We start from the raw sequence: 23,677 nt of genomic DNA, 5'->3' as shown, positions 1-23,677 counted from the left end.
TAATCCCAGCACTTTGGGAGGCCGAGGTGGGTGGATCATTTGAGGTCAGGAATTCAAGACCAGCCTGGTCAACATGGTGAAAGCCAATCTCTACTAAAAATACAAAAATTAGCTGAGCATGGTGGTGGGTGCCTGTAGTCTCAGATAATTCTACTCAGGAGGCTGAGGCAGGAAAATCACTTGAATCCGGGAGGCGGAGATTGTGGTGAGCCGAGATCGCATCACTGCACTCTGGCCTGGGCACGCTTTTCTTTTTTACAGTGTTTACAGAATTTTTTCCTGTAATATTTATTGAGCACTTATTATGTGCAGGCACTGTGCTGGGCACCTTACATGCATTGCTTGTTTGAATCAAGCTGTCCATATGAGGCAGGTTTTATTATTAGTAGTATTACCACTACCCATTTTATAAGTGAGGAAACAGACACAGAGAGGTGAGCCCACTTGCCCAAGTTCTACAGCTAGTGAATGGCAGTGCTGGGATTTGAATCCAGGCGGTCTGGCTGCTGAGTGGGACTTGCGGCCAACTGTTTTGTACACTTTTTTTTTTTGAGACAGGGTCTGCAGCCTCCGCCTCCTAGGCCCAAGTGATCCTCTTCCCTCAGCCTCCCCAGTAGCTGGGACTACAGGCGCATGCCGCAATGCCCTGCTAATGTTTAAAATTTTTTGTGGAGACAGGGTTTCACCATGTTGCCCAAGCTGTTCTTGAACACCTGGCCTCAAGCAATGTGTCCGCATCGACCTCCCAAAGTACTGGGATTACAGGCGTGAGCCATTGCGCGTGTTGCATTCTTTACTCTTCTGTTCATAATACTGCATCTGATATGGGTTGCTCATTGGTTTGACTGTTTTCTGTTTCTAGGACACTAACATTTTTCTGCCCCCACCCTATTCTCTGTTGTCTTCCACATCTGTCGTTTCCCTGTTCTCTGCAGCTTCTTCTCTTTCTTTTGTTCTTTCTTTCTTTCTTTTATTTGAGACGGAGTTTCGCTCTCATTGCCCAGGCTGGAGGGCAGTGGCGTGATCTCAGCTCACCACAACCTCTGCCTCCCAGGTTCAAGCGATTCTCCTGCCTCTGTCTCCCGAGTAGCTGGAATTACAGGCATGCACTGCCACGCCCAGCTAATTTTGTATTTTTAGGGGAGATGGGGTTTCTCCATGTTTGTCAGGCTGGTCTCGAACTCCTGACCTCAGGTGATCCTCCTGCCTCAGCTTCCCAAAGTGTTGGCATTACAGGCGTGAGCCACTGCACCCGGCCTTTTTGTTCTTTCTTGGGGACACACACTCAGGATGGGATGCAGGGTCCTGTGGGGAGTGTCTCCTGTTCCAGGGGAGGCCCCACTCCTCCCTCCCTGGTCACCTCTCCAGTCGCCTGTTACTCTTAAGACAGAGCAGTGAGCTTACAGCACCACTGCCAAGGAGAACCTGGGGCAGGTCCCCTGTGGTCCCTTCCCAGCTCCTCTGCTCAGGAATCAAAAGCCTTCCGGTGCCTCCAGCCCCACTGCACCTAAACATGCTCCTTGTCTTTCCCATGTCCAGAGGAGGGAGTTGTTGAAAACTTTATGGTGGAAAATGAAGGATGTCCTATGGGAGGAGGAGAGGAAGAGAAAGAATCAGGAAGCTGAGTTTTCTCAGAAATGTTCGCAAAGCAAGTCATGGAAATGGCTTCCGGGTGCCCTTCTCACCTGGGATGGGCCCTGAGCCTCCATCTACAGCCTCACAGGGTCTACTCTGCCTTTTGCAGTCTGGGTCTTGTTGGGAGTCTCTTATCTGGCCTCCAGTGTACATTCATATCCTGATAAGTCTTCCAACTGACTAACCGATTGCCTAACCAGGGGCTCAGGGCTGGCCTCTCCAGGGAGGCCTTGGATTCTGGGCCAGTGGTAGACAGAACATGCGGTTGGCCAGGCCCAGTGGAGCCCCAGTGGCCAAATCTTCCCTTAAAGATGGCCTCTTAATGCTTATTTCTTGTGTGATTGTGGTATTGTGGTTTTAGGGGAAAATATTGTTATTGTTAGGTGCATGCTAAAGTATTTAGGAGTAAAGTGTCATGATGTCTTGCAACTTATTTTTATTTTTTTATTTTTTATTTTTGAGATGGAGTCTTGCCCTATCACCCAGGCTGGAGTGCAGCAGCACGATCTTGGCTCACTGTAACCTCTACCTCCTGGGTTTAAGCAATTCTCCTGTCTCAGCTTCCTGAGTAGCTGGGACTATGGGTGCATGCCACTACACCCAGCTAATTTTTGTATTTTTAGTAGAGGTAGGGTTTCACCATATTGGTCAGGCTGGTCTTCAACTCCTGACCTCAGGTGATCCACCCGCCTCAGCCTCCCAAAGTGCTGGGATTACAGGCTGGGATTACAGGCGTGAGCCACCGCTCCCAGCTTAATTTAGTTTTAAATGATATAATGAAAAACAGGATAAATACATAGAGGGCAGAGAGCACAAGGGCCATGCATTCATACAAAGTGGTAAAACAATGACAGTCTAATCTAAATGAGAATACACAGGCCTCTCAACTTCTCTGTGTGTTTAGACATTTTCATAATGAAAAGTTGGAGAAAAGTAAGGAAACCCTGCTTTTCCGTGGTGGACTTGGAGTTGTTGGACCAGGGTGCTGGCCTGCGCCTGCCTGTGGTTGGCCTGAATGACTGTTGGCCTCCTGTGATTGTGCAGGTGGTGGGAAGACTGGGTGAGCAGAGACAGGAGCTGGGGGGGCCTCAGGTGACAGTGACTGCTGACTATCAGCTGGGAAATGGGGAGCACAGTGCTGTGACCTGTGCAGAAAAAAGACAGGCCCAGAGACAGTGTGTGTCCATAGGTGTGGAGACAACCTCATGAGTTATTTGAGCATGATGACATTAATCAGACCAGGGTTGAAGCATGTGAGATGCCGAACTTTGGTTGGAGTTTGAGATGGGTTGTCCAGGCTGGTGGGACACAGAGCAAGACTTTTTTTTTTCTTTTTTTTTTTGAGATGGAGTCTTACTCTGTCACCCAGGCTGGAGTGCAGTGGGGTAATCTTGGCTCACTGCAACGTCTGCCTCCCAGGTTCAAGTGATTCTCGTGCCTCAGCCTCCCCAGTAGCTAGGATTATAGGTGTGTGTCATCACGCCTGACTAATTTTTGTAATTTTAGTAGAGATGGGGTTTCACCATGTAGGTCAGCCTGGTCTCGAACTCCTGACCTCAGGTGATCCACCTGCCTCAGCCTCCAAAAGTGCTGGGATTACAGGTGTGAGCCATGGCGCCTAGCCAGAGCAAGGCTTTACACAATTCAGGGAACAGTCTCTGGGCAGCTTGAGGCCTGCAGGAGGGGAGGGGATGCCTTTTGCCTCACATCATGAACCCCTTATCTGTGTCCAGTGGAACACCATTTACCTGTGGGCAGTGATGGCTGATGGCCCCAGGCCCTTGCTTGTAGCTCAAGTCCGACCATCCAGTTTTTCAGCCTTCAGGCTCCCTCTCCTGGAATCCCCACTCCCTTGGTCCCTCATGTCTAGTTTGTGCTGACTCAAAGCTGGCCTTCTTGGGCCTCCAGTCTGTTTTGGGGAAATAGCTGCATTCTGGCACCAGTGGCCCTCTTGGCTCTGAGGCAGAGGTGAGGGCCCTGCCTACTAGAAACATTTCGGGCAGCCAGCAGGCTCTCATAAGGGGAGGGCTTCATGCCAAGGTCTTCTTTCAGCCTCATGTCATCCATGTCAGCATGCAAAGATGCCGAGACTGGCCACTTTTCGAGGACCATGAGGTCTTCTAGCGAGGGCTCAGAGCTTCACTCTGCCTATTTGAAAGCAGCATGATGTGTGTTTTATGGGGGAGGGGGTGGTGCTGGGAGGAAGCTTTATGTAATTCTTGGCTAGAGCTCAGGTAATTGTTTTAATGAAATGGAATGCAGCTTATTCAGAATTCGCTTGGCAGAAACAGCCATGTTCTGTTCTGTTTTCTTGTTGGGGAGAGCAGGGCACACATTTCCAGCTGTTTTGAATCGTAGAACTCTGGGTGAGCTGGAGCAAGGTGGGTGGAACCCTCCAGGGAGCTCCAAGGAGCTTCAGGCCGATTCTCTTCTGGATCCCGGTCTGTGTGTATCATTTTGAATGAGCCATGGAGACTTTGGCCTCTTCTAACAACATAAAAGCCCTACTGAGGCGGAGTGTGTTGGCTCATGCCTGTAATCCCAGCATTTTGGGAGGCCGAGGCGGATGGAACACCTGAGGCCTGAGGTTGGGAGTTCCAGACCAGCGTGACCAACATGGGGAAACCTCATCTCTACTAAAATACAAAATTAGCTGGGCATGGTGGCGCATGCTTGTAATCCCAGCTACTCCGGAGGCTGAGGCAGGAGGATTGCTTAAACCTGGGAGGCAGAGGATGCGGTGAGCCAAGATCAGGCCACTGCACTCCAACCTGGGTGACAGAGTGAGACTCTGTCTCAAAATAAATAAATAAACCCTATTGAAAGCAGGCTATGAAATGGGCACAATGCCTTCTTTCCACGTTGTTGGGAGACTGAGTGAGGTGCTTAGCACATAGTAGACAGATCCTCAAGGATGGCCTCTATTTCCTCACGCTTTATTCCACCCCCCACATCCCCATCTTTCCACCCCATTTTATACCTCATGGCCACCATCTTCTGTCAGTGTAGATGGCTGTGGCCCCATGTGGCCCCGAGGTCCCCATCTGCAGGTCCACCTGGCTCTCCTTTTTCTTCTGGTTCCCTTTTTCTTCTCTCCTTCTCTTCTCTTCTTTCTGTTTTCTCACAGGGTGGTCTTTTTCTCTTGCCCAGGATGAAGTACAGTGATCTGATCACAGCTCACTGTAACCTCCAATTCAAGCAATCCTCCTGCCTCAGCCTCCTGAGCAGCTGGGACTACAGGCACGTGCTACCATGCCTGGCTAATTTTTTATTTTTTATACAGCCGGAGTCTCATTATGTTGTTCAGGCCGGTCTTGAACTCCTGGCTTCAAGCAGTCCTTCTACCTTGGCTTTCCAAAGTGCTGGTATTGTAAGTGTGAGCCACCATGCGTCTTGCCTGTTTCCCTCTTTTTACTTTTCTGCTCTTATTAACTTCAGTTTTTTGTTTTGTTTTGTTTTTTAGACAGAGTCTTGCTTTGCCACCCAGAGTAGAGTATAGTGGCGTGATCTTGGCTCACTGCAACCTCTGTCTCCCAGGGTCAAGCGGTCCTCCTGCCTCATCGCCTCACTCCCCCACCCCCCTCACCCCTTCCTCCCCCACCCCACCCCCAGCAGTAGCTGAGATTACAGGCACATACCACCATGCCTGGCTAATTTTGTATTTTTGGTAGAGATGGGGTTTCGTTCACCATGTTGGCCAGGCTGGTTTTGAACTCCTGAGCTCAGGTGACCTGCTCATCTCCACCTCCCAAAGTATTGGAATTACAGATGTGAGCCGTTGTGCCCGGCCTGCTCTTACTAACTTTTTTACTTTGCTCCTTTTTATTTTATTTATTTTTTAATTTATTATTATCTTTTTTGAGACAGAGTCTTGTTCTGTCACCCAGGCTGGAGTGCAGTGGAGTGGATCTCGGCTCACTGCAACCTATGCCTCCCGGCTTCAAGTGATTCTCTGCCTCAGCCTCCTGAGTAGCTGGGACTACAGGCGCCCACCACCACACCCGGCTAATTTTTGTGGTTTTAGTAGAGAAGGGGTTTCACCATAGTGGCCAGGCTGGTCTTGAACTCCTGACCTCGTGGTCTGCCTGCCTCGGCCTCCCAGTGGTGGGATTACAGGTGTGAGCCACTGCACCTGGCCTGCTCCTTTTTAAATTTTAACACAGCCTGACCCATTCTTCCACATTTGCTCTTTTGCTGAGACACCCGTTTCATCCTTTAGCTGCCATATTTTTTTCTCCCTTCCTTAAGCTCTGCTTGCTTCTCCAGAGACCCTCCCACCTTCTTTTCCCAAGTCTCCTCTGATCCCTGAGTGGAGGTACACCTGGGTGTTTTCTCAAAGGATTTCTCTGAACTCCTTGTTTTTCTCCTATGTACCTCGGTCAGTTAATCAACTGCATGACCTCTTTTATAACCTGTGTGCTGGTGACTCCCAAATTTATATTTCCACCCCTGACGTGAATTCTATTGTCCAGATTCTTCCGGTCGGCCCGCCAGCAGAGACTCAACTCATTTCCTTTCCACTCTCCCTTCTCATCTACTCCCTTCTCATTTCCTTTCTCCTCTCCCAGGCCCCATCTAACTGCCTGTTCTCTGTTAGCGCCCCCTCTCTTCTCTGGGCCTGTATTAGATAATGGACATTTCTGCAGCACGTTAAGCTTGAGGACATATTTTCACGTGCTTCTTTATTTTTTAAAAAACTGAACCTTAGGCCAGTCGTTGTGGCTCACGCCTGTAATCCCAGCACTTTGGGACGCCAAGGCAGGTGGATCTCGAGGTCAAGAGATCAAGACCAGCCTAGACAACATGGTGAAACCCCGTCTCTACTAAAAATACAAAAATTAGCTGGGCATGGTGGCCCATGCCTGTAATCCCAGCTACTGGGGAGGCTGAGGCAAGAGAATCTCTTGAACCAGGAGGCGGAGGTTGCAGTGAGCCGAGATCGCGCCATTGCACTCCAGCCTGGTGAAAGAGCGAGACTCAGTTTCAAAAAAAAAAAAAAAAACCACTAAACCTTATTGCGTATATTCGAAGTTTACAACATTGTTGTTATGGGATACATATAGATAGTAAGGTGGTTACTAAAGTGAAGCTGATTAACGTATCAGTCATCTCACAGTTACTTTCCTGTGTGCCAAGAGCAGCTAAATCTACTTATGTAATGAAAATCCCTAGCAGGATTTTCTTTTTTTTTTTTTTTTTGAGACGGAGTCTCGCTCTGTCACCCAGGCTGGAGTGCAGTGGCCGGATCTCAGCTCACTGCAAGCTCCGCCTCCCGGGTTCACGCCATTCTCCTGCCTCAGCCTCCCGAGTAGCTGGGACTACAGGCGCCTGCCACCTCGCCCGGCTAAGTTTTTGTATTTTTTTTTAGTAGAGACGGGGTTTCACTGTGTTAGCCAGGATGGTCTCGATCTCCTGACCTCGTGATCCGCCCGTCTCGGCCTCCCAAAGTGCTGGGATTACAGGCTTGAGCCACCGCGCCCGGCCCCTAGCAGGATTTTCTTACCTTCAGCCCTCATGTCATACATTTGATTTCTAAACTTGTGCATCCCATGTATCTGCTACTTAGTATTCTTTGACCCACATCTCCCCATTCCCCACTTCTGCCCATAGTAACCACTGTTTCATTCTCTATCTCTTTCTCTATATTTATATATATATATAATATATATATATATTGGACTGGGCATGATGGCTCATGCCTGTAATCCCCGCACTTTGGGAGGCTAAGGTGGGTGGATCATCTGAGGTCAGGAGTTTGAGACCATCCTGGCCAACATGACGAAGCCCCGTCTCTACTAAAAATACACAAATTAGCCGAGCGTGGTGGTATGGGCCTGTAGTCTTAGGCACTTGGGAGCCTGAGGCAGGAGAATCGCTTGAACCCAGGAGGTGGAGGCCGGAATGAGCCAAGATCATGCCACTGCACTCCAGCCTGGTAAAATAATAAATAAATAAATAAATAAATAAATAAATAAATATAGTACATATGTAAGTGAAGTCACGCAATGTTTTTGTTGTGTCTGCCTTATCTTACTTAGCATGTCCTTCCATGCTGTGGCAAATTGGCAAAATCTCCCTTTTTAAGGCTGAATAATTCATTGTATCTATATACAATGATGTGTAAACCACATTTTCTTTATCTATTTGTCCATTGACAATCATCATTTTTTATATGGTTCTGATCACCACCCTGTGAGGTAGGTAGTAGTTATCTTCATATTATTAATGAGGAAGTCAAACTGCTGAAGCCCAGGGGAGTTAGGGGAAGGGAACACACCCAGTGTTACCACAGGCAGTGATGCAAGAACCTGAACCTTGGGTGGGTCTTCCCACAACCAGCCCAGTCTCTTTCTGGTTTTTCTTTCTCTCTCTCTCTCTTTTTTTTTTTTTTTTGAGATGGAGTCTCGTTCTGTCAACCAGGCTAGAGTACAGTGGCATGATCTCAGCTCACTGCAACCTCTGCCTCCGGGGTTCAGGTGATTCTCCTGCCTCAGCCTCCCAAGTAGCTGAGACTACAGGTGCGTGCCATCATGCCTGGCTACTTTTCATATTTTTAGTAGAGATGGGGTTTCACCATATTGGTCAGACTGGTCTCAAACTCCTGACCTCAGGTGATCCACCTGCCTTAGCCTCCCAAAGAGCTGGGATTACAGGTGTGGGCCACTGTGCCTGGCCTTCTTTCTGGTTTTTCATATGGGAAACCTCACGGCAGAAATCTATGGGTCAGTTTTGGCCTGCAGACCATTGTTGCTTGGTCTCCATGGTATTTAAAATATTCCAAATTAGTTGCCTACATTTAAAGCATCAGGTGATTGCACCAAAAAGTCCATGTCATTCCTTTTTTTTTTTTTTTTTTTTTTGAGACAGAGTCTCACTGCGTCGCCCAGGCTGAAGTGCAGTGGCACGATCTCGGCTCACTGCAACCTCCGTCTCCTGGGTTCAAGCAGTTCTCCTACCTCAACCCCCTGAGTAGTTGGGATTACAGGCACCACCACGCCTGTCTAATTTTTGTATTTTTAGTAGAGACAGAATTTCATTGCATATTGTTTCTTTTGAAAAACCAGATCAGGCTTCATGGGATGCATGTACTCTGTCACCGCTTGGTTAACCTCAGTAGCTCCAGCCTCATATTTGACCCTCTCTGTTGCCTACATTGGGTCTCACTGGCCTCATACATATTCCTACTTGGCTCCTGCTTTGGGGGATTCTAAGAACACCCTGTGCTTGATATTTAATGACCAATGCAGTTGCCAAATCTCGGGGTATCTTGTACTGCAGTCTCTGAATTACATTTGACTTCTGACCATGCCAACCACTCAGTTCTGCCTTGAGTCTAGATCTTGGTTCAAGTTGCAGAAAATAGCCTTCTCCTGACTCACCTTACTCTCTGCCTTTAAAATCTTAGCTGAATCCACCTTTTTGAGGAGGCTTTTCTCCCAGATAAAGCTAACCAGCCTGTTGACCCTCCTGCTAAGGTAAAACTTCACAGATTTGTGTAAATTGGGCTTTCTTCTGTCTCCTGCTCTACCCTGTAAGCTCCTTGAAGACAGGGATTTTATCTGCCTTTCAAATATCTCTTACCACCAAGTGGCACTGCTCTGTTCTCTCTGTGGTCGCTTAATAAATACTTACTGGTGGTTGGTGATTAAATGGGTATGAACTGCAACACCCACAGTGATGCTAAGCCTGCAGCAAACCACTTCCTCCTCTGGAGAACCTGAGTTCTCTCTGGGTTCAGGGTGGGGAGGTGGCATAGAACTCAGCCTCTGACATCAGCCACACTTGGTTCTGTATCAGTGCAGTCGCCTACGACTTGTGTGACCTTGGCAGATCATTTTACACTCTGAGCCTTGGTCTCCTAATCCATGAAATAGGTGCATTTCCTGACATACTTTCCTGAAATACTTTTAAAGTGCTCAGTAAATGGTGATGGTTATCGTTTATTCTTGGAATAATCTTGACAACTCCTGGGGTGGAGGGTTTGGCTTTTGGTATCACTCTCTTGGCATTTGTTTGTTTGTTTATTTATTTTTGTGACTAAGTCTCGCGTTATCGCCCAGGCTGGAGTGCAGTGGCGCAATCTCAGCTCACTGAAGTCTCTGCCTCCTGGGTTCAAGCGATTCTCTTGCCTCAGCCTCCCAAGTAGCTGGGATTACAGGCGCCCACCACCATGCCTGGCTAATTTTTGTACTTTTAGTAGAGACAGGGTTTCACCATGTTGGCCAGGCTGGTCTCAAATTCCTGACCTCAGATGATCTGCCCGCCTTGCCTCCCAAAGTGCTGGGATTACAGGAGTGAGCCACCGTGCCAGCCTGTTTGTTTATTTATTTATTGAGATGGAGTCTTGCTTTGTTGCCCAGGCTGGAGTGCAGGGGTGTGATCTCAGCTCACTGCAGCCTCCGCCTCCCATGTTCAAGTGATTCTCATGCCTCAGCCTCATGAGTAGCTGGGATTACAGGCATGCGCCACCATGCTGGCTATTTTTTGTAGTTTTGGTAGAGATGGGGTTTCACCATGTTCGCCAGGCTGGTCTCAAACTCCTGACCTCAATTGATCCACCCACCTTGGCCTCCCAGAGTGCTGGAATTACAGGCGTGAGCCACCATGCAGGGCCTTATTTATTTTTTAATAATTGATTTTTTTTTTGAGACAGAGTCTCGTTCCGTTGCTCAGGCTGGAGTGCAATGGCACGATCTTGGCTCACTGCAACCTCCACTTCCTGGGTTCGAGCAATTCTCCTGCTTCAGCCTCCCGAGTAGGTGGGATCACAGGCGCCTGCCACCACGCCCAGCTAATTTTTTGTATTTTTAGTAGAAATGGGATTTCGCCATGTTGGACAGGCTGGTCTTGAATTCCTGGGCTCAAGTGATCTGCTCACCTCGGCCTCCCAAAGTGTTGGGATTACATGTGTGAGCCATTGCATCCAGCCCACTCTTCGAATTTAACTTCCACTTCGTCTTTAGGTTGGCTGCATTTCCCGTGGCCTTGCTGGTGGGCAGTTAATGCAGTTGGCCCTGTTTGGTTGCTCAGCTTGGCCTGGGGGAAGAATCTGACTTCAGTTATTTTCTGGGAGAGTGTGATTTAGGACTCTTCATGGCGCCGTGGGTTAGAGAATGTTTGGGACTCTGCTGTGGAGGTGAAATGGCCATACCCCTGGGCTGGTGGTGTTAAGTTAGGTTTTGGTTATATGACTTTTAATTTCCCCTGAGCCTCTTTGGTGGCTTTCATGCGGAAGTGGTTGGGGAGGAGGTGGCTTGGTGGCTTGGTTTATACTAATCGCTCATCTAACACTCATATTAGTGAGAGCTGCCACAGGGAGCTGCTCCGGGATCCGCTCCCAGGTCAGCCCTGGGCTTTTCCCAGCACTCTAGGCATCCAGAAAGCCTCATGGGGTGGTCTGGCCCCTGAGGCTCCTAGTAGCAGTAGAAAAAAAGAGTCGGTTTTCTGGACTGTGAACTTGGTGGTTGTACACTGAGTGGACACAGCTGTGTCATGAAGCTGGCCCAGTGACTGTACCCCTTTACGGGCGGTTGATCTATGGGACCCACCCTGGGCTCTGTTGGAGGTTTGAAGTGGCTCAGAGAGTTCTGGCTGAGCTTTGCCTCCTCTCTGTTTCCAGGAACATTCCTCTTCCTTAGGTGGAAACGGGAGTGTCCGATGGCCTGCACTTGGTTTCCTCTGGATTTGCCATTTCCCCTGTGGACTCCTGGCTTGGCTGGCTGGCTAAGGCAGTTTCTCATCACTGATGTGCTCTGGGACAGCTGAGTGGGACGGGCTTCTCTGGGGTGGGTGTGGAGGAGTGGTCGTGATGCCTGGAACACTGCACTTGCTCCTCAGAGACGCGACTTGGCAGCCCTCCTGAGCCTGCCTGGTCACATGCTGCCCGTCTTGGAAGGTCCTCTGTCCCAAGCAGTGGATGTGCAGTTTCTTCCCCCCTCCTTAGCATCATCAGCCTCAGTGCGTCTTTGAGGTGAGGTAGCTGTCGGGATAGCTGGGTGGTCTCATTTCTTCCTGCCTCACCACCTCAAATGGCCTCTTCTGCTGTGTCCTGAACTTTCCAAGAACTCCTCCCCCTTCTCTCTCTTTGGAAGTTGGCACTTGAAGTCTTTTTGCTTGGTCTTTGGAGGCAGCCAAGCCGGAAAGAAGCTGGGGAAGAAGATCGTCACCTGGAGGCGGTTGTCATGGCTTCCTGTGGTCACTTGTGGTCATCTGCTTCTAAACATCCTGTTTGTGCCTCTAGAGCAGCAGGAACAGTGACCAGAAGACAGCTGTTATCTGCCTGACTTTGGCCAAAGCATGGGGGCTGGGGTTGTCACTATCCTGGGAGACCCTTGATTGACTGATCACTGGCAATTGAGGGCATTGCTGGTAGCAGCTCCTTTGGGCATCACTGGCTTGGGCTCTATCCTGGCTCTGTCCTTCCTCTTCTCCCTGCTTCAACTGTCTGTGAGATTTTCCTTCCTAATGGCCTGTTGGGTATACCAGTCTGCACTCCCCCTCTGTGCTTCTGGACTGATCCATTCTTTCTTAGACTCCTCCTGTGCTTCCAGAGCTGGAAGGAGCCTTAGGATGTCATTTCCTCCTATGGTTGGGAGTTTGTGGCCGTTACCTTCTTCAGTCAGAGCTGCTCGCTTTTTCTCTGTTTATATATTGGGCTTCCATCTAAGACCACAATTACGAAAGGGGTTTTGTGGAGTTTTAAAAATTTGAAAACAAATATATAAAAACATCTGGAGCTGGGTGCAGTGGCTTAACGCCTATATTCCCAGCACTTTGGGAGGCTGATGCAGGAGGATCGCTTGAGCCCAGGAGTTTGAGACCAGCCTGGGCAACATAGTGACTCCATCTCTACAGAGAATAAAAAAAAAATTGGCTGGGCGTGGTGTCTCACGCCTGTAATCCTGGCACTTTGAGATGCTGAGGTGGGAGAATCACCTGAGGTCAGCAGTTCGAGATCAGCCTGGCCAATGTGGTGAAACCCTGTCTCTACTAAAAATACAAAGATTAGCCAGGTGTGGTGGCGGGCGCCTGTAATACCAGCTACTCGGGAGGCTGAGACAGGAGAATTGCTCGAATCCGGAAAGGGGAAGTTGAAGTGAGCAGAGATTGTGCCACTCTACTCCAGCTTGGGCAACAGAGCAAGACTTTGTCTCAAAAATAAATAAATAAATAAATGAATAAATAAAATAAAAAATAAAAAAATTAACCAGGCATGGTAGCATACACCTGTAGTCCCAGCTGCTTGGGAGGCTGGGGCAGGAGGATCTGTTGAACCCAGGAAGCTTTGCTACTTCCCTCCAGCCTGGGGTAACAGAGCAAGATCTCGTCTCTAAAAAAACCCCAAAACACATGTTTGAAAATTGCTTATGAAGTTCAACCCCCTCATTTTGCTGAGGCACTCCTAGGAGAAAGGACGTGTCCAGGAACGTAACAGAGTAAGCTTTTTCCTCCTTCTATCCCTTTTTTGGGAAATCTGGAATCCGAGTTTTCCTCATTTCTAGAACATGCCTGCCATGGTGTGGCCTCAAACCTTCATTTTTGCCTAGGGACCTTTCTCATGTCATTTTGTATCTGATACTGTTATTTGCTTTTATGAAAGCTGTTTTTTTTTTCTTTTTTTTTTTTTTTCTTGAGACAGGGTCTTGCTCTGTCGCCCAGGCTGAAGTGCAGTGGCAAGATCTTGTTCCACTGCAGCCTCAATCTCCCAGGCTTAGGTGATCCTCCCACCTCAGCCTCCTGAGTACTGGAACTGCAGGCATGTGCCACCATGCCCAGCTAATTTTTGTATTATTTATAGAGCCAGGTTTCACCATGTTGCCCAGGCTGGTCTCAAACTCCTGGGTTCAAGTGATCCTTCCACCTCGGCCTCCCAAAGTGCTGGGATTACAGGCATGAGCCACCATTCCTGGCCTACTTTTATGAAAGTTTTTAAGTTAAAGAAGATACATGTGTCTGGACACAGTGGCTCATGCCTATAAGCCAGCACTTTGGGAGGCTGAGGCGGGTGGATCACCTGAGGTCGGGAGTTCAAGACCAGACTGACCAACATGGTGAAGCCCCGTCTATACTAAAACTACAAGTTAACCAGGTGTAGTGGCGGGCACCTGTAATCCCAGCTATTCGGGAGACTGAGGCAGGAGAATCGCTTGAACCTGGGAGGCAGAGGTTGCAGTGAGCCGAGATCACACCACTGCCCTCCAGCCTGGACGACAGAGCAAGACTCCGTCTCAAGAAAAAAAGAAGATACATGCTTTTTGTAAAAAGGAAAAAAAAAGCTACAGAAGTGAAAGTTCCTTCTTCCTTTCCTCCACCAGGTGTAAATATTGTTAATAGTTTGATGTGCATCTTTCTCAGCCATTTTCTATGCATTTATAAATAGGTAAGCATGGATATGATATGCATACCTTTCATTGTTATTTTTTTAAAACTAAGGTGAAACTCGCGTAGTGTAAAATTAACCATTTTATTTAATTATATATGTGTGTGTGTATATATACATATGTGTGCGCGTATATATATTTTTTCAGACAGAGTCTCGCTCTGTCGACCAGGCCAGAGCACAGCAGTGCAGTCTTGGCTCACTGCAACCTCTGCCTCCCAGGTTCAAGCGATTCTCGTGCCTCAGCCTACCAAGTAGCTAGGATTACAGGCATGTACCAGCACGCCCAGATAATTTTTTGTATTTTCAGTAGAGACAGTGTTTCCCCATGTTGGCCAGGCTGGTCTCAAACTCCTGGCCTCAAGTGACTTGCCTGCCTCAGCTTCCAAAGTGTTGGGATGACAGGTGTGAGCCACTGTGGCCAGCCCAAATTAACTATTTTAAAGTGTACAATTCAAAATAATTTAAAAACGGGCAGAGTAGCACCTGACTGTAGTCTCAGTTACTTGGAAGGGTAAGGTGGGAGGATCCCCTGAGCTCAGGAGTTCAAGTCCAGCTAGGGCAACATAGCAAGACACCATCCACCTCTTAAATAAAAAGTAGAAAACCACTTTATTATTATTATTGAGACAGGGTCTCACTCTGTCACCTAGGCTGGAGTGTAGTGGTGTGATTACAGCTTACCGCAGCCTTGACTTCCCAGGCTCAAGTGATTCTCCCACGTCAGCTGGGACCACAGATGTACGCCACCACACCTAGCTAGTTTTTGTATCATTTGTAGCGACGAGATCTCGCTATATTGCCTAGGCTGGTCTTGAACTTCTGGGCTCAGCCTATCCTCCCACCTCAGCCTCTCAAAGTGCTGGGATGATTGCAGGCATGAGCCACTACACTCAGCCTCCAAAACATTTTAAATGCCACTTCAGTGGCATTGAGTAAGTTCACAGTGTTGTGCATCTATTCTCTCTATCTAGTTCTAAAACATTTTCATCACTCCCCGTTACCACTTCCCTCTACTACTCTAGTTTTGGTCTTGATGAAAGTAGAATCATATAATATGGAATCATAAAATGGAATCATATAGTATGTGACCTTTTGTGACTGGCGTCTTTCACTTAGTGTGATGTTTTTGAGTTTCATCCAATTTGTAGCATGTATTAATACTCAAAAGGCCAAGAAGTAATTGGGCTTAAATATCTTCACAGTTTTTAAAATTTATTTTTGTATATTGCTATAAATATGTATTAAATGGGTTGATTATATTTGTGTTTTTAAATATTTTACTGGTTTTAAAAAACTGATTATCAGTGTTATACATATTCATTGTAGAAAATTTGACAACCAGCCTGGGCAACATAGTGAAATCTCGTCTTTACAAAAAAATTTAAAAAATAGCAGGGTGTGATGGCGTGCGCCTGTCGTGCCCCGGGAGGCTGAGGTGGGAGGATTGCCTGAGCCCAGGAGGTCGAGGCTGCAGTGATGCGTGATTGCACCACTGCACTCCAGCCTGGGCAACAGAGCGAGACCTTGTCTAAAACAAAACAAAACAAAAAAAAGAAATTGAAAACTACAGAGATGCACAAGAAAGAAAATAATGAAAGCTTATAGAATCATCCAGAGATGACCACAATTCATATTTTAATGTATTTCTGTAAAATATTTTTGGTACATATGTGTTTACATAATTGGAATTATGCTAGCTTTTTTTTTTTTTTTGAGACAAAGTAAAGTCTTGGTCTGTCGTCCAGGCTGGAGTGCAGTGGTGCAATCTTGGCTAACTGTAACTTCCACCTCACAGGTTCAAGCGATTCTCCTGTCTCAGCCTCCAGAGTAGCTGGAATTACAGGCGCCCATCACCACACCCAGCTAATTTTTGTATTTTTTTTTTTTTTTTTTTTGAGACGGAGTCTCACGCTGTTGCCCAGGCTGGAGTGCAGTGGCGCGATCTCGGCTCACTGCAAGCTCCGCCTCCCGGGTTCCCGCCATTCTCCTGCCTCAGCCTCCCGAGTAGCTGGGACTACAGGCGCCCGCCACCGCGCCCGGCTAATTTTTTTTTTGTATTTTTAGTAGAGATGGGGTTTCACTGTGGTCTCGATCTCCTGACCTTGTGATCCGCCCGCCTCGGCCTCCCAAAGTGCTGGGATTACAGGCTTGAGCCACCGCGCCCGGCCAATTTTTGTATTTTTAGTAGAGATGGGGTTTCACCATGTTGGCCAGGCTGGTCTTGAACTCCTGACTTCAGGTGATCCTCCCACCTCGGCCTCCCAAACTTTTGGGATTACAGATGTGAGCCACCGCACCTGGCCATAAGTGCCAGCATTAATATAGTGTCACTCACTCTGTGGCAGCCACTGTTCTAAATACCTCCCTTGTGTTCCCTTATCGTTTCCTCACAACAGCCCTCTGAAGTAGGTATTCTAGATGACGACACTGAAGGACAGAGAGGTGAGCGACTTGCCTGAGGTGAGTTGCTGGTTAGTGGCAGAGCTGGGATTGGATTCAGTGACTGTCCCGTACAGCCCATTGCTCACATTGTAGACTCTGTTCTGATTCCCGCTCGCTGGTAAGGGTGATGCCATGCGGTGCCATTGGGGAGGAGGGAAGAGAGGGGACAGTCTGGTGTGTATGTGTGCGCGCGCGCACGTGTGTGTGTGTGAGAGAGAGAAAGTCATCTGTGGATCATGTATCATGTGCTCGGGGGTGCAGTAATTGAGGAAACATAATAAACCAGGTGTCTGCTGATGGCAGTGCGGGCTGTTGAGCACTGACCCCTACCCAGGGTTATCAGGGACTGAAAGTGACCCCAGGAGAAGTGTGGTGTGAGCTGGTGTGCTTCCCTCTGGGGAAGGTCTGTGGGCTGTGTGCAGAGGAGGGAGGATTTCCTGCTCTGTGGCCGTCCTCCAGCTGCCTCTTCTTCCGTGAGCAAAGGCTTGGGGTCCCTTACGTTCCCCAGACCAGCAGTCTGTCAGCCTGCTGTCCTCCTGCTCTTTACCTTTCTTGGGTTATTTGCTTTTATTTTCCCCTGGCTTCCTTTGGAAGAGCTTTTTCTCAATTATTGAGCTTTCCCAACTGGAGAGTCAAAATCTCCAGTTTCCAACTAGGATTGTGGATTTGTCGCTTTTTCTTTTCAATGTTGTCCATTTTTGCTTTATCTGCTTTAGAGCTCTGTCATTGAGTGTGTGTACATTTAGGACGATTATGTCTTCATGGTGAGTTGACTCTTATCATTATGAAATGTCCCTCTTTACCTCAGGTAATATTCCTGTCTGGAAGTCTGCCTCGTCTGATATTAACAGAAGCACTTCAACTTTCTTTCTTTTTTTCTTTTAAACAACTGCTATTCTGTTTAATAAAATAGTTGCTTGAAACATCTGCAGTAGTGACTTTAACCTTGAATCTCAGCTCAGGACAGTTGGACGTAATCTGCTTAGCAATCTCGGGAGGACCATCCAGGTCAGTGAGTCACTTGTGGATTCTCATCTGGAAACGATCCCTTGTTTCCTTCACCATGAGGCGTTTTTCTTATAGTGATTCTCAGAGTCTTGGTAGGCATCCAAACTGATCTTCACTTTGAGATTCCTTTCCTTGACACCTCTGATCAAGTCAGCACACACCTTCTCCAGAGATTTGATGTTGCGGCAGGTTAGGGTAATTCTGATTTAATAAATTGCCACCTCTAGTTCCACCGATGGCTTTGAAAGCCATAGCTATGGTGTGGCTTCCTAGCTGACTTGTTCTGGGGTGAGGGCAAACAGTGGCAAGTCGGGAGCAGGCGAGGGCACACCAGAGCTCAGTGGCAGCTGCCAGCTGGCTCCCTCAAAGGGCCACTCTGCCTTCCTTGATATTAGTGTTTGCATGGTATATCTTTCCCCATTGCTTTACACTGAATCTATCTGTGTCTTTATATGTAAAGTGTGTTTCTTGTAGACAGCATGTATTAAATACTGCCTTTCTACCCAGCCTGACAATTTCTGCCTTTTAATTGGAGTATATAAACCTTTTAAATTTTAAAGTAATTATCAGTGTGGTTAGATTGAAGTCTGTCATCTTGACATTCATTTTCCATTTGTGCCATCTGTTCTTTATTCTTTCTTCTTTTTTAGCCTCCTTTTTTTTAAAAAATTTTTTTGTAGAGACAGGTCTTGCTGTCACCCAGGCTGAAGTGCAGTGGTGCAGCCATGGCTTACTACAGTGTCAAACTCCTAGGCTCAAGTGATCCTCCTGCCTCAGTCTCTCGAGTAGCTGGGATTACAGGCATGTGCTGACATGCCCGACTACATTTTTCTTTTTCTTTTCTTTTTTTTTTTTTTTTAAAGACAGAGTCTCACTCTATTGCCCAGGCTGGAGTACAATGGCATGATCCTGGCTCACTGCAACCTCTGCCTCCCGGGTTCAAGTCATTCTCCTGCCTCAGTCTCCTGAGTAGCTGGGACTACAGGCACACACCACCATGCCTAGCTAATTTTTTGTATTTTTAGTAGAGACGGGGTTTCACCATGTTAGCCAGGATGGTCTCGATCTCCTGACCTCGTGATCTGCCCGCCTCAGCCTCCCAAAGTGCTGGGATTACAGGCATGAGCCACTGTGCCTGGCCTGGCTAAAATTTTTTTTTTTTTTTTTTTTTTTTTGAGACAGAGTCTTTCTCTGTCCCCCAGGCTGGAGTGTAGTGGCATGATCTTGGCTCACTGCAACCTCTGCCTCCCAGGTTCAAGTGATTCTCATGTCTCAGCCTCTAGAGGAACCGGGATAAGAGGCATGCGCTACCTTGCCCAGCTAATTTTTGTATTTTTAGTAGAGATGGGGTTTCACCATGTTGGCCAGGCTGGACTCAATCTCCTGACCTCAAGTGATCTGCCCACCTCAACCTCCCAAAGTGCTAGGATTAAAGGCGTGAGCCACTGTGCCCAGCCTAATTTTTTATTTTTATTTTTATTTTTGTAGAGATGGAATCTCACTGTGTTGCCTAGGCTGGTCTCTAACTCCTGGTCTCAAGCAATCCTTCTGCCTTGGCCTCCCAACATGCTGGGATTACAGGTGTGAGTCATTGTGTCTGACCTCTTGCCTTGTTTTAGATTCATTGAGTATTTTTTAGGATTCTGTTTTATTTCTACTCTTTGCTTATTTAGCTATACTTCATTGGTTTGATTATTTTAGTGGTTACTCTATGGTTTGCAGGTTTAAATTAATCAGTCTGCCTTCAAATCATACCATTTCACGTATAATGTAAGAACAGTGTATTTCCATTTCCCCCTCCTGTCTTTTGTTTTATTTCTACATATATTATGAAAGCCATACTATGTAGTCCACCTTTTATATTTACCCACAAATTTAATATTTCTAGCATTCTTTTTTTTTTTTTAAAGGCCTTTTAAAGTCTAAAGAAGTTAACAAAAATGTTGGGAAAACATTGGGTTGTTTTTTTTTTTCTTCCCTTCCTTTTCCTATTCTTGTCTGAGAACGTGTTGTCTTCTTCCTCCCTGGCTAGTTTCCCTGCCTGTGAACTCCCTCAGCCTCACTAATCTGTACGTGCTTTGTGGTTCATCCCATCTGTGGTTCAGTCATGATAATCGATGCTGTCAGTCTCTCTGGGCTACACAGCCCCATGCTTAGTGTTGCTGACACATTCCGGTGATGCACGTTTGAGAAAATCTACACATTCCATCTCACGTTCCCTACCTCCTCTGCTCCATGGGGGAGAGGTGTGACCAGATCTGCAGGACCTGAGGCTGCCACACTTCTATTCCTTCTTGCTCTGTTGCTATGTGATGCCCCTCCTCCTCCTTCCCCAGCACCAAAGAGTCACCCAGTCCCAGGCCTTGACTCCCTCCCAGCTGCCTCATTCCTATGCCCTGAGTCCACCTCGTGGAGCTCCCCTTCCCCACCCGCAAAGGAAGCCAGATAGGCCACCCAGTGAGTTTAAACCTTAAGTACCCACAGGGGGCTTTGCTCCAGCCACAAAATCTTGTAGACTATTCCTTTGATTTTTTATTTTTTTATTTTAGGGTAGGAGTTTTGCTGGTTGGGGAGGGGTGGTGGCAACTAGATCACAGTAGATGGGACATTCTGGGATGGAAGAGTAGGAACAACTCGGGCCCTGTGCTCCTGTGTTGCTCTCCCGCACTGGGCTTTGCATGTAGTGAGCTCTTAGGGAGGACTGGGAGGTGGCATGAGCTGAAGTGACAAGGCTGATCTCAGCAGCAGACTAGCTTGGCGTGGGTCATTTGTTGATTTGTTTGGTATCATCCATGGAGCCCGTATTATGTGCTAGGCTCTGGTCAATGCTCAGATAGATGAAGGTGAATATAGGCATACTCCCTACCCACACCGTGCTATTCCTAGGCTGTGAGACATGGCCCCTTAGGCAGACAGTTCCTGACACAGAATTGCACAGTGCTTTGGGAACTCAAAGGAATGGAGCCTTAAGCCCTTTATAGGGGAGTAAGGTCAGGGAGGGTTTCCTGGAGGAAATGGTACCTTAAACTGACAATGTTTCGTATGTGTTTTAAGAGATAGGATTTCTTGGCCGGGCGTAGTGGCTCACGCCTCCAGCACTTTGGGAGGCCGAGGCGGGTGGATGGAGACCATCTTGGCTAACAAGGTGAAACCCTGTCTCTACTGAAAATAGAAAAAATTAGCTGGGCGTGGTGGCGGGCACCTGTAGTTCCAGCTTCTTGGAAGGCTGAGGCAGGAGAATGGTGTGAACCCGGGAGACTGAGCTTTTAGTGAGCCAAGATTGCACCACTGCACTCCAGTCTAGGCGACAGAGTGAGACTCCATCTCAAAAAAAAAAAAAAAAAAAAGAGATAGGATTTCTCTGTTGTCCAGGCTGGAGTACAGTGATGCCATCATAGCACACTTGCAGCTTCAAACACCTGGGTTCAATCCATCTTCCATCCTCAGCTTCCTAAGTAACTGGAATTACAGGTGTGTGCTATAGCACCTGGCTAATTATTTAAAACTTTTTGTAGAGACAGGGTCTTGCTGTGTTGCCCAGTCTGGTCTCAAATTCCTGCCCTCAAGCAATCGTCCCGCCTTGGCCTCCCAAAATGCTTGGACTACAGGCATGAGCCACCATGCCCAGCCCTTTGTTGTGTGTTTAAATAGAACCTCAACATTTAGAAAGGGCCCCAACCTTTGTCCTTTACTTAAATGATCTTTCTATAATAAGATTTTGGAAAGAGGCCTTCCCAGCATAAAAACAACACGTTGCTTTTTCTCTAGGTAGGCAGGATGGATCCTTTTTATCCTCTTGTTGAAGAAGATAAACTAAGCTATTATGAGTCTCAAGGGATTAGAAAGGATTTAGCCTGGTAAAGAAGACAGGAGAGGTCTAGGGAGAGGGAATAGCTCATGCAGAGGCCTGGAGGGAGGATGTGTGTGTGTGTTTAGTTCATTGGTAGTGATTTGGTGCCCTGTGTCCAGTTGGATCTTTCAAGCTAATCAAACTTATCCTGAGCCACAAGGTCAAGGACTGTCATTAGGCTTTGCATCCTCATTGGAATGACCTTTTGGGGATGACCTTGCTACGATAGCTGAGATGGGGCTGGCCTCTGCAGCATCTGTTATCCTACAGTGAGATAAGGTGGTTTTGTTTTTGTTTTTGTTTTTGTTTGCCCGAGTGTCGCTCTGTCGCCCAGGCTGGAGTGCAGCGGCATGATCTTGGCTCACTGCAACCTCTGCCTCCCAGATTCAAGCGATTCTCCTGCCCCAGCCTCCTGAGTAACTGGGATTACAGGCGTGTACCACCACGCCTGGCTATTTTTTGTATTTTTAGTAGAGACAAGGTTTCTCCATGTTGGCCAGGCTGGACTCAAACTCCTGACCTCAAGTGATCCGTTCGCCTCGGCCTCGCAAAGTGCTGGGATTGCAGGCATGAACCACCGCACTTGGCCATGAGATGAGCTTTATCTGTGCAAAGTCTCTCTCTGGTCAGCTGGGGCTGGGGCCATGGGTCAGTTCTGAAGGGCATTTCCATGAGGGTTTGGGGCCTGAGATTGTGTCCTGGGCCCTCTGGCCCCAGGGGTGCGCCGCATGCTCATGTGGCAGGAAGGATCTGGTTCCTCTGATAACCTGCTTAGCCTGACCCCTCTTTTTCCTGGAGGAGGGCTGTCGGAGATGGCGCTGGCTTTGTATTTGAATTTCAGAGGCAGACTCAGTGCAGATGGGAGCAGGCAGAGGAAGGGAGCCCATAGTCTTCCTGAGCACGCTGAGAATTCCCAGAGCAGGCTGCATGCAACTTCCTGAGGTTCTCCCAAAGCCAGACAGGGAGAACAACTTGTGTTCAGGAGAAGGGTACCATATAATTTAACAAACTGTTACTTAGATAGGTGCCTTGGCCAGAGAGAACAGTCCTTGAGCCCTGGGTCAGGGATCCCTGTGGCTCTGCCTGTCCTTGGTGTGACTCCTGATCCCTTGTTACCGTCATCACCTGACCCCTGCCGCAGACCTTCTTCCCTGTCTCATCTGGTGGCTGTCCCGTCCCTCCCGCAGGAAACAAACATGGGAGGCATCCTGCACTCCTCGCTCCTTCTCCATATCCACTCAGTTTCCAGGTAACGTCGATTTTACCTGGTTTCATGTAGAGTATTGCAACTCTTGCTCTTCTTCCAGTTCAGCCCTGCCTCTCTCTGATCTCCCCTGCCTGAGTGATGTAAAGCACAAGCCTGGTCCTGCTGTTCTGCTGCTGACCGCCTTCCTTCTGTGGCTTGCCCTTGTAAGTCCAGACTCCCCAGCCGGCCCTCAGCCCTTGACTCCTCTTCCATCAAGCTGGGACTTGCACTCTGAGCTCCCATCCCCTCTGTCTGGGCACTTTCCCAGGCTGTTTTCCACCTCTGCCTGGAAAGCCCCTCCCCTTTCCTCCTGGCCCACTGCCTCTTTCAGGGCCTTCTGCCCCTCATTTATGACAATCTCCTGCTAGTCAGTGCTCCCCGGGGACAGGCACTGTATCTTGGCCCCTCCCATGCCCAGCATAGTGCCCATGTGCACTATGTGTTTGTGAACATGATTGGAGCCGTCATTAGTAAAGGTGAGGCTGTCCCAGTGAGAGCGTCAAAGGGAGGGTCTTGGGAGGAGGTATGTGAGACAGGTGCAGGTGGCTCTGCCTTGGATACCCAAGCAAGGCCACATCTGTTTTGTGTCCTCTGAACTGGGGTAGCTTTGCTGGAGTTTGCTGCCTGGGTCAGTGCCCAGGCAGGTCCCCTTCTAGAAATTCCAATCACCTGGGATTGAGGTGAAGCTGAGGCAGCTTCAGCCCCAAGTGGTCAGACTTGTCTTCAAAGGACCAAGCCGTGAGCTGACAGGGGCAAGGTGGTGCACTGCCAGGCCTGTCCAGGGCAGTGGTTTCTTTCAGATTCGCAACCCCTTTGGACCATGACTATTGGGATCTCTCCCCAGAGCAGTGTGGTAGGGACATGGTAGTGAAATTTCAGGTGGTCCACAGATCCCCAGGAGGGTCATCTGTAGATGCCAGATTAAGACTTCTGATGTACAGTTTAGCTCCCTCGGGGGACTCTCTTCCTCCCTTTCCCTTTGAAAGGGAAGGAAAGAGAATGTGAAATACTTCTGCTCCAGGGGTGGGGAGCTGAACTGAGTCAGCAGGAAGAGGGTGGATTGTGGGGCCAGGTGCCGGCCACCCTGAGTGGATGGGCACTGTTATGCCTGACA

At 48.1% G+C, this 23,677-nt stretch overlaps 1 protein-coding gene across 31 annotated transcripts in view; it reads left to right on the top strand.

Moving 5' to 3' along the window:
* PXN (paxillin) overlaps positions 1 to 23,677 on the top strand; it is a 57,992-nt gene that overhangs the window by 4,259 nt on the left and 30,056 nt on the right. For 11 of the 31 annotated variants that reach the window (XR_012420758.1, XR_012420756.1, XR_012420754.1 and 8 more), the window contains exon 3: positions 1,540 to 1,648. The exons of 16 other annotated variants lie outside the window; for them this stretch is intronic. Coding sequence is in view for 8 of the 15 variants with exons in the window: in XM_045366675.2 (XP_045222610.2) it covers positions 1,573 to 1,648 (76 nt within the window). In the remaining 7 variants the exon portion in view is untranslated. Of the gene's footprint in view, positions 1 to 1,539; positions 1,649 to 22,624; positions 22,728 to 23,677 lie in introns of all 31 variants that reach the window. 4 more of the 31 variants (XM_074008058.1, XM_074008052.1, XM_074008042.1 and 1 more) reach the window with 1 other exon arrangement.

Source organism: Macaca fascicularis, chromosome 11 (genome assembly GCF_037993035.2).
Source record: "Macaca fascicularis isolate 582-1 chromosome 11, T2T-MFA8v1.1".
NCBI classification, from domain to species: Eukaryota; Metazoa; Chordata; class Mammalia; order Primates; family Cercopithecidae; genus Macaca; species Macaca fascicularis.
This window is presented reverse-complemented; position numbering and strand designations above follow the sequence as displayed.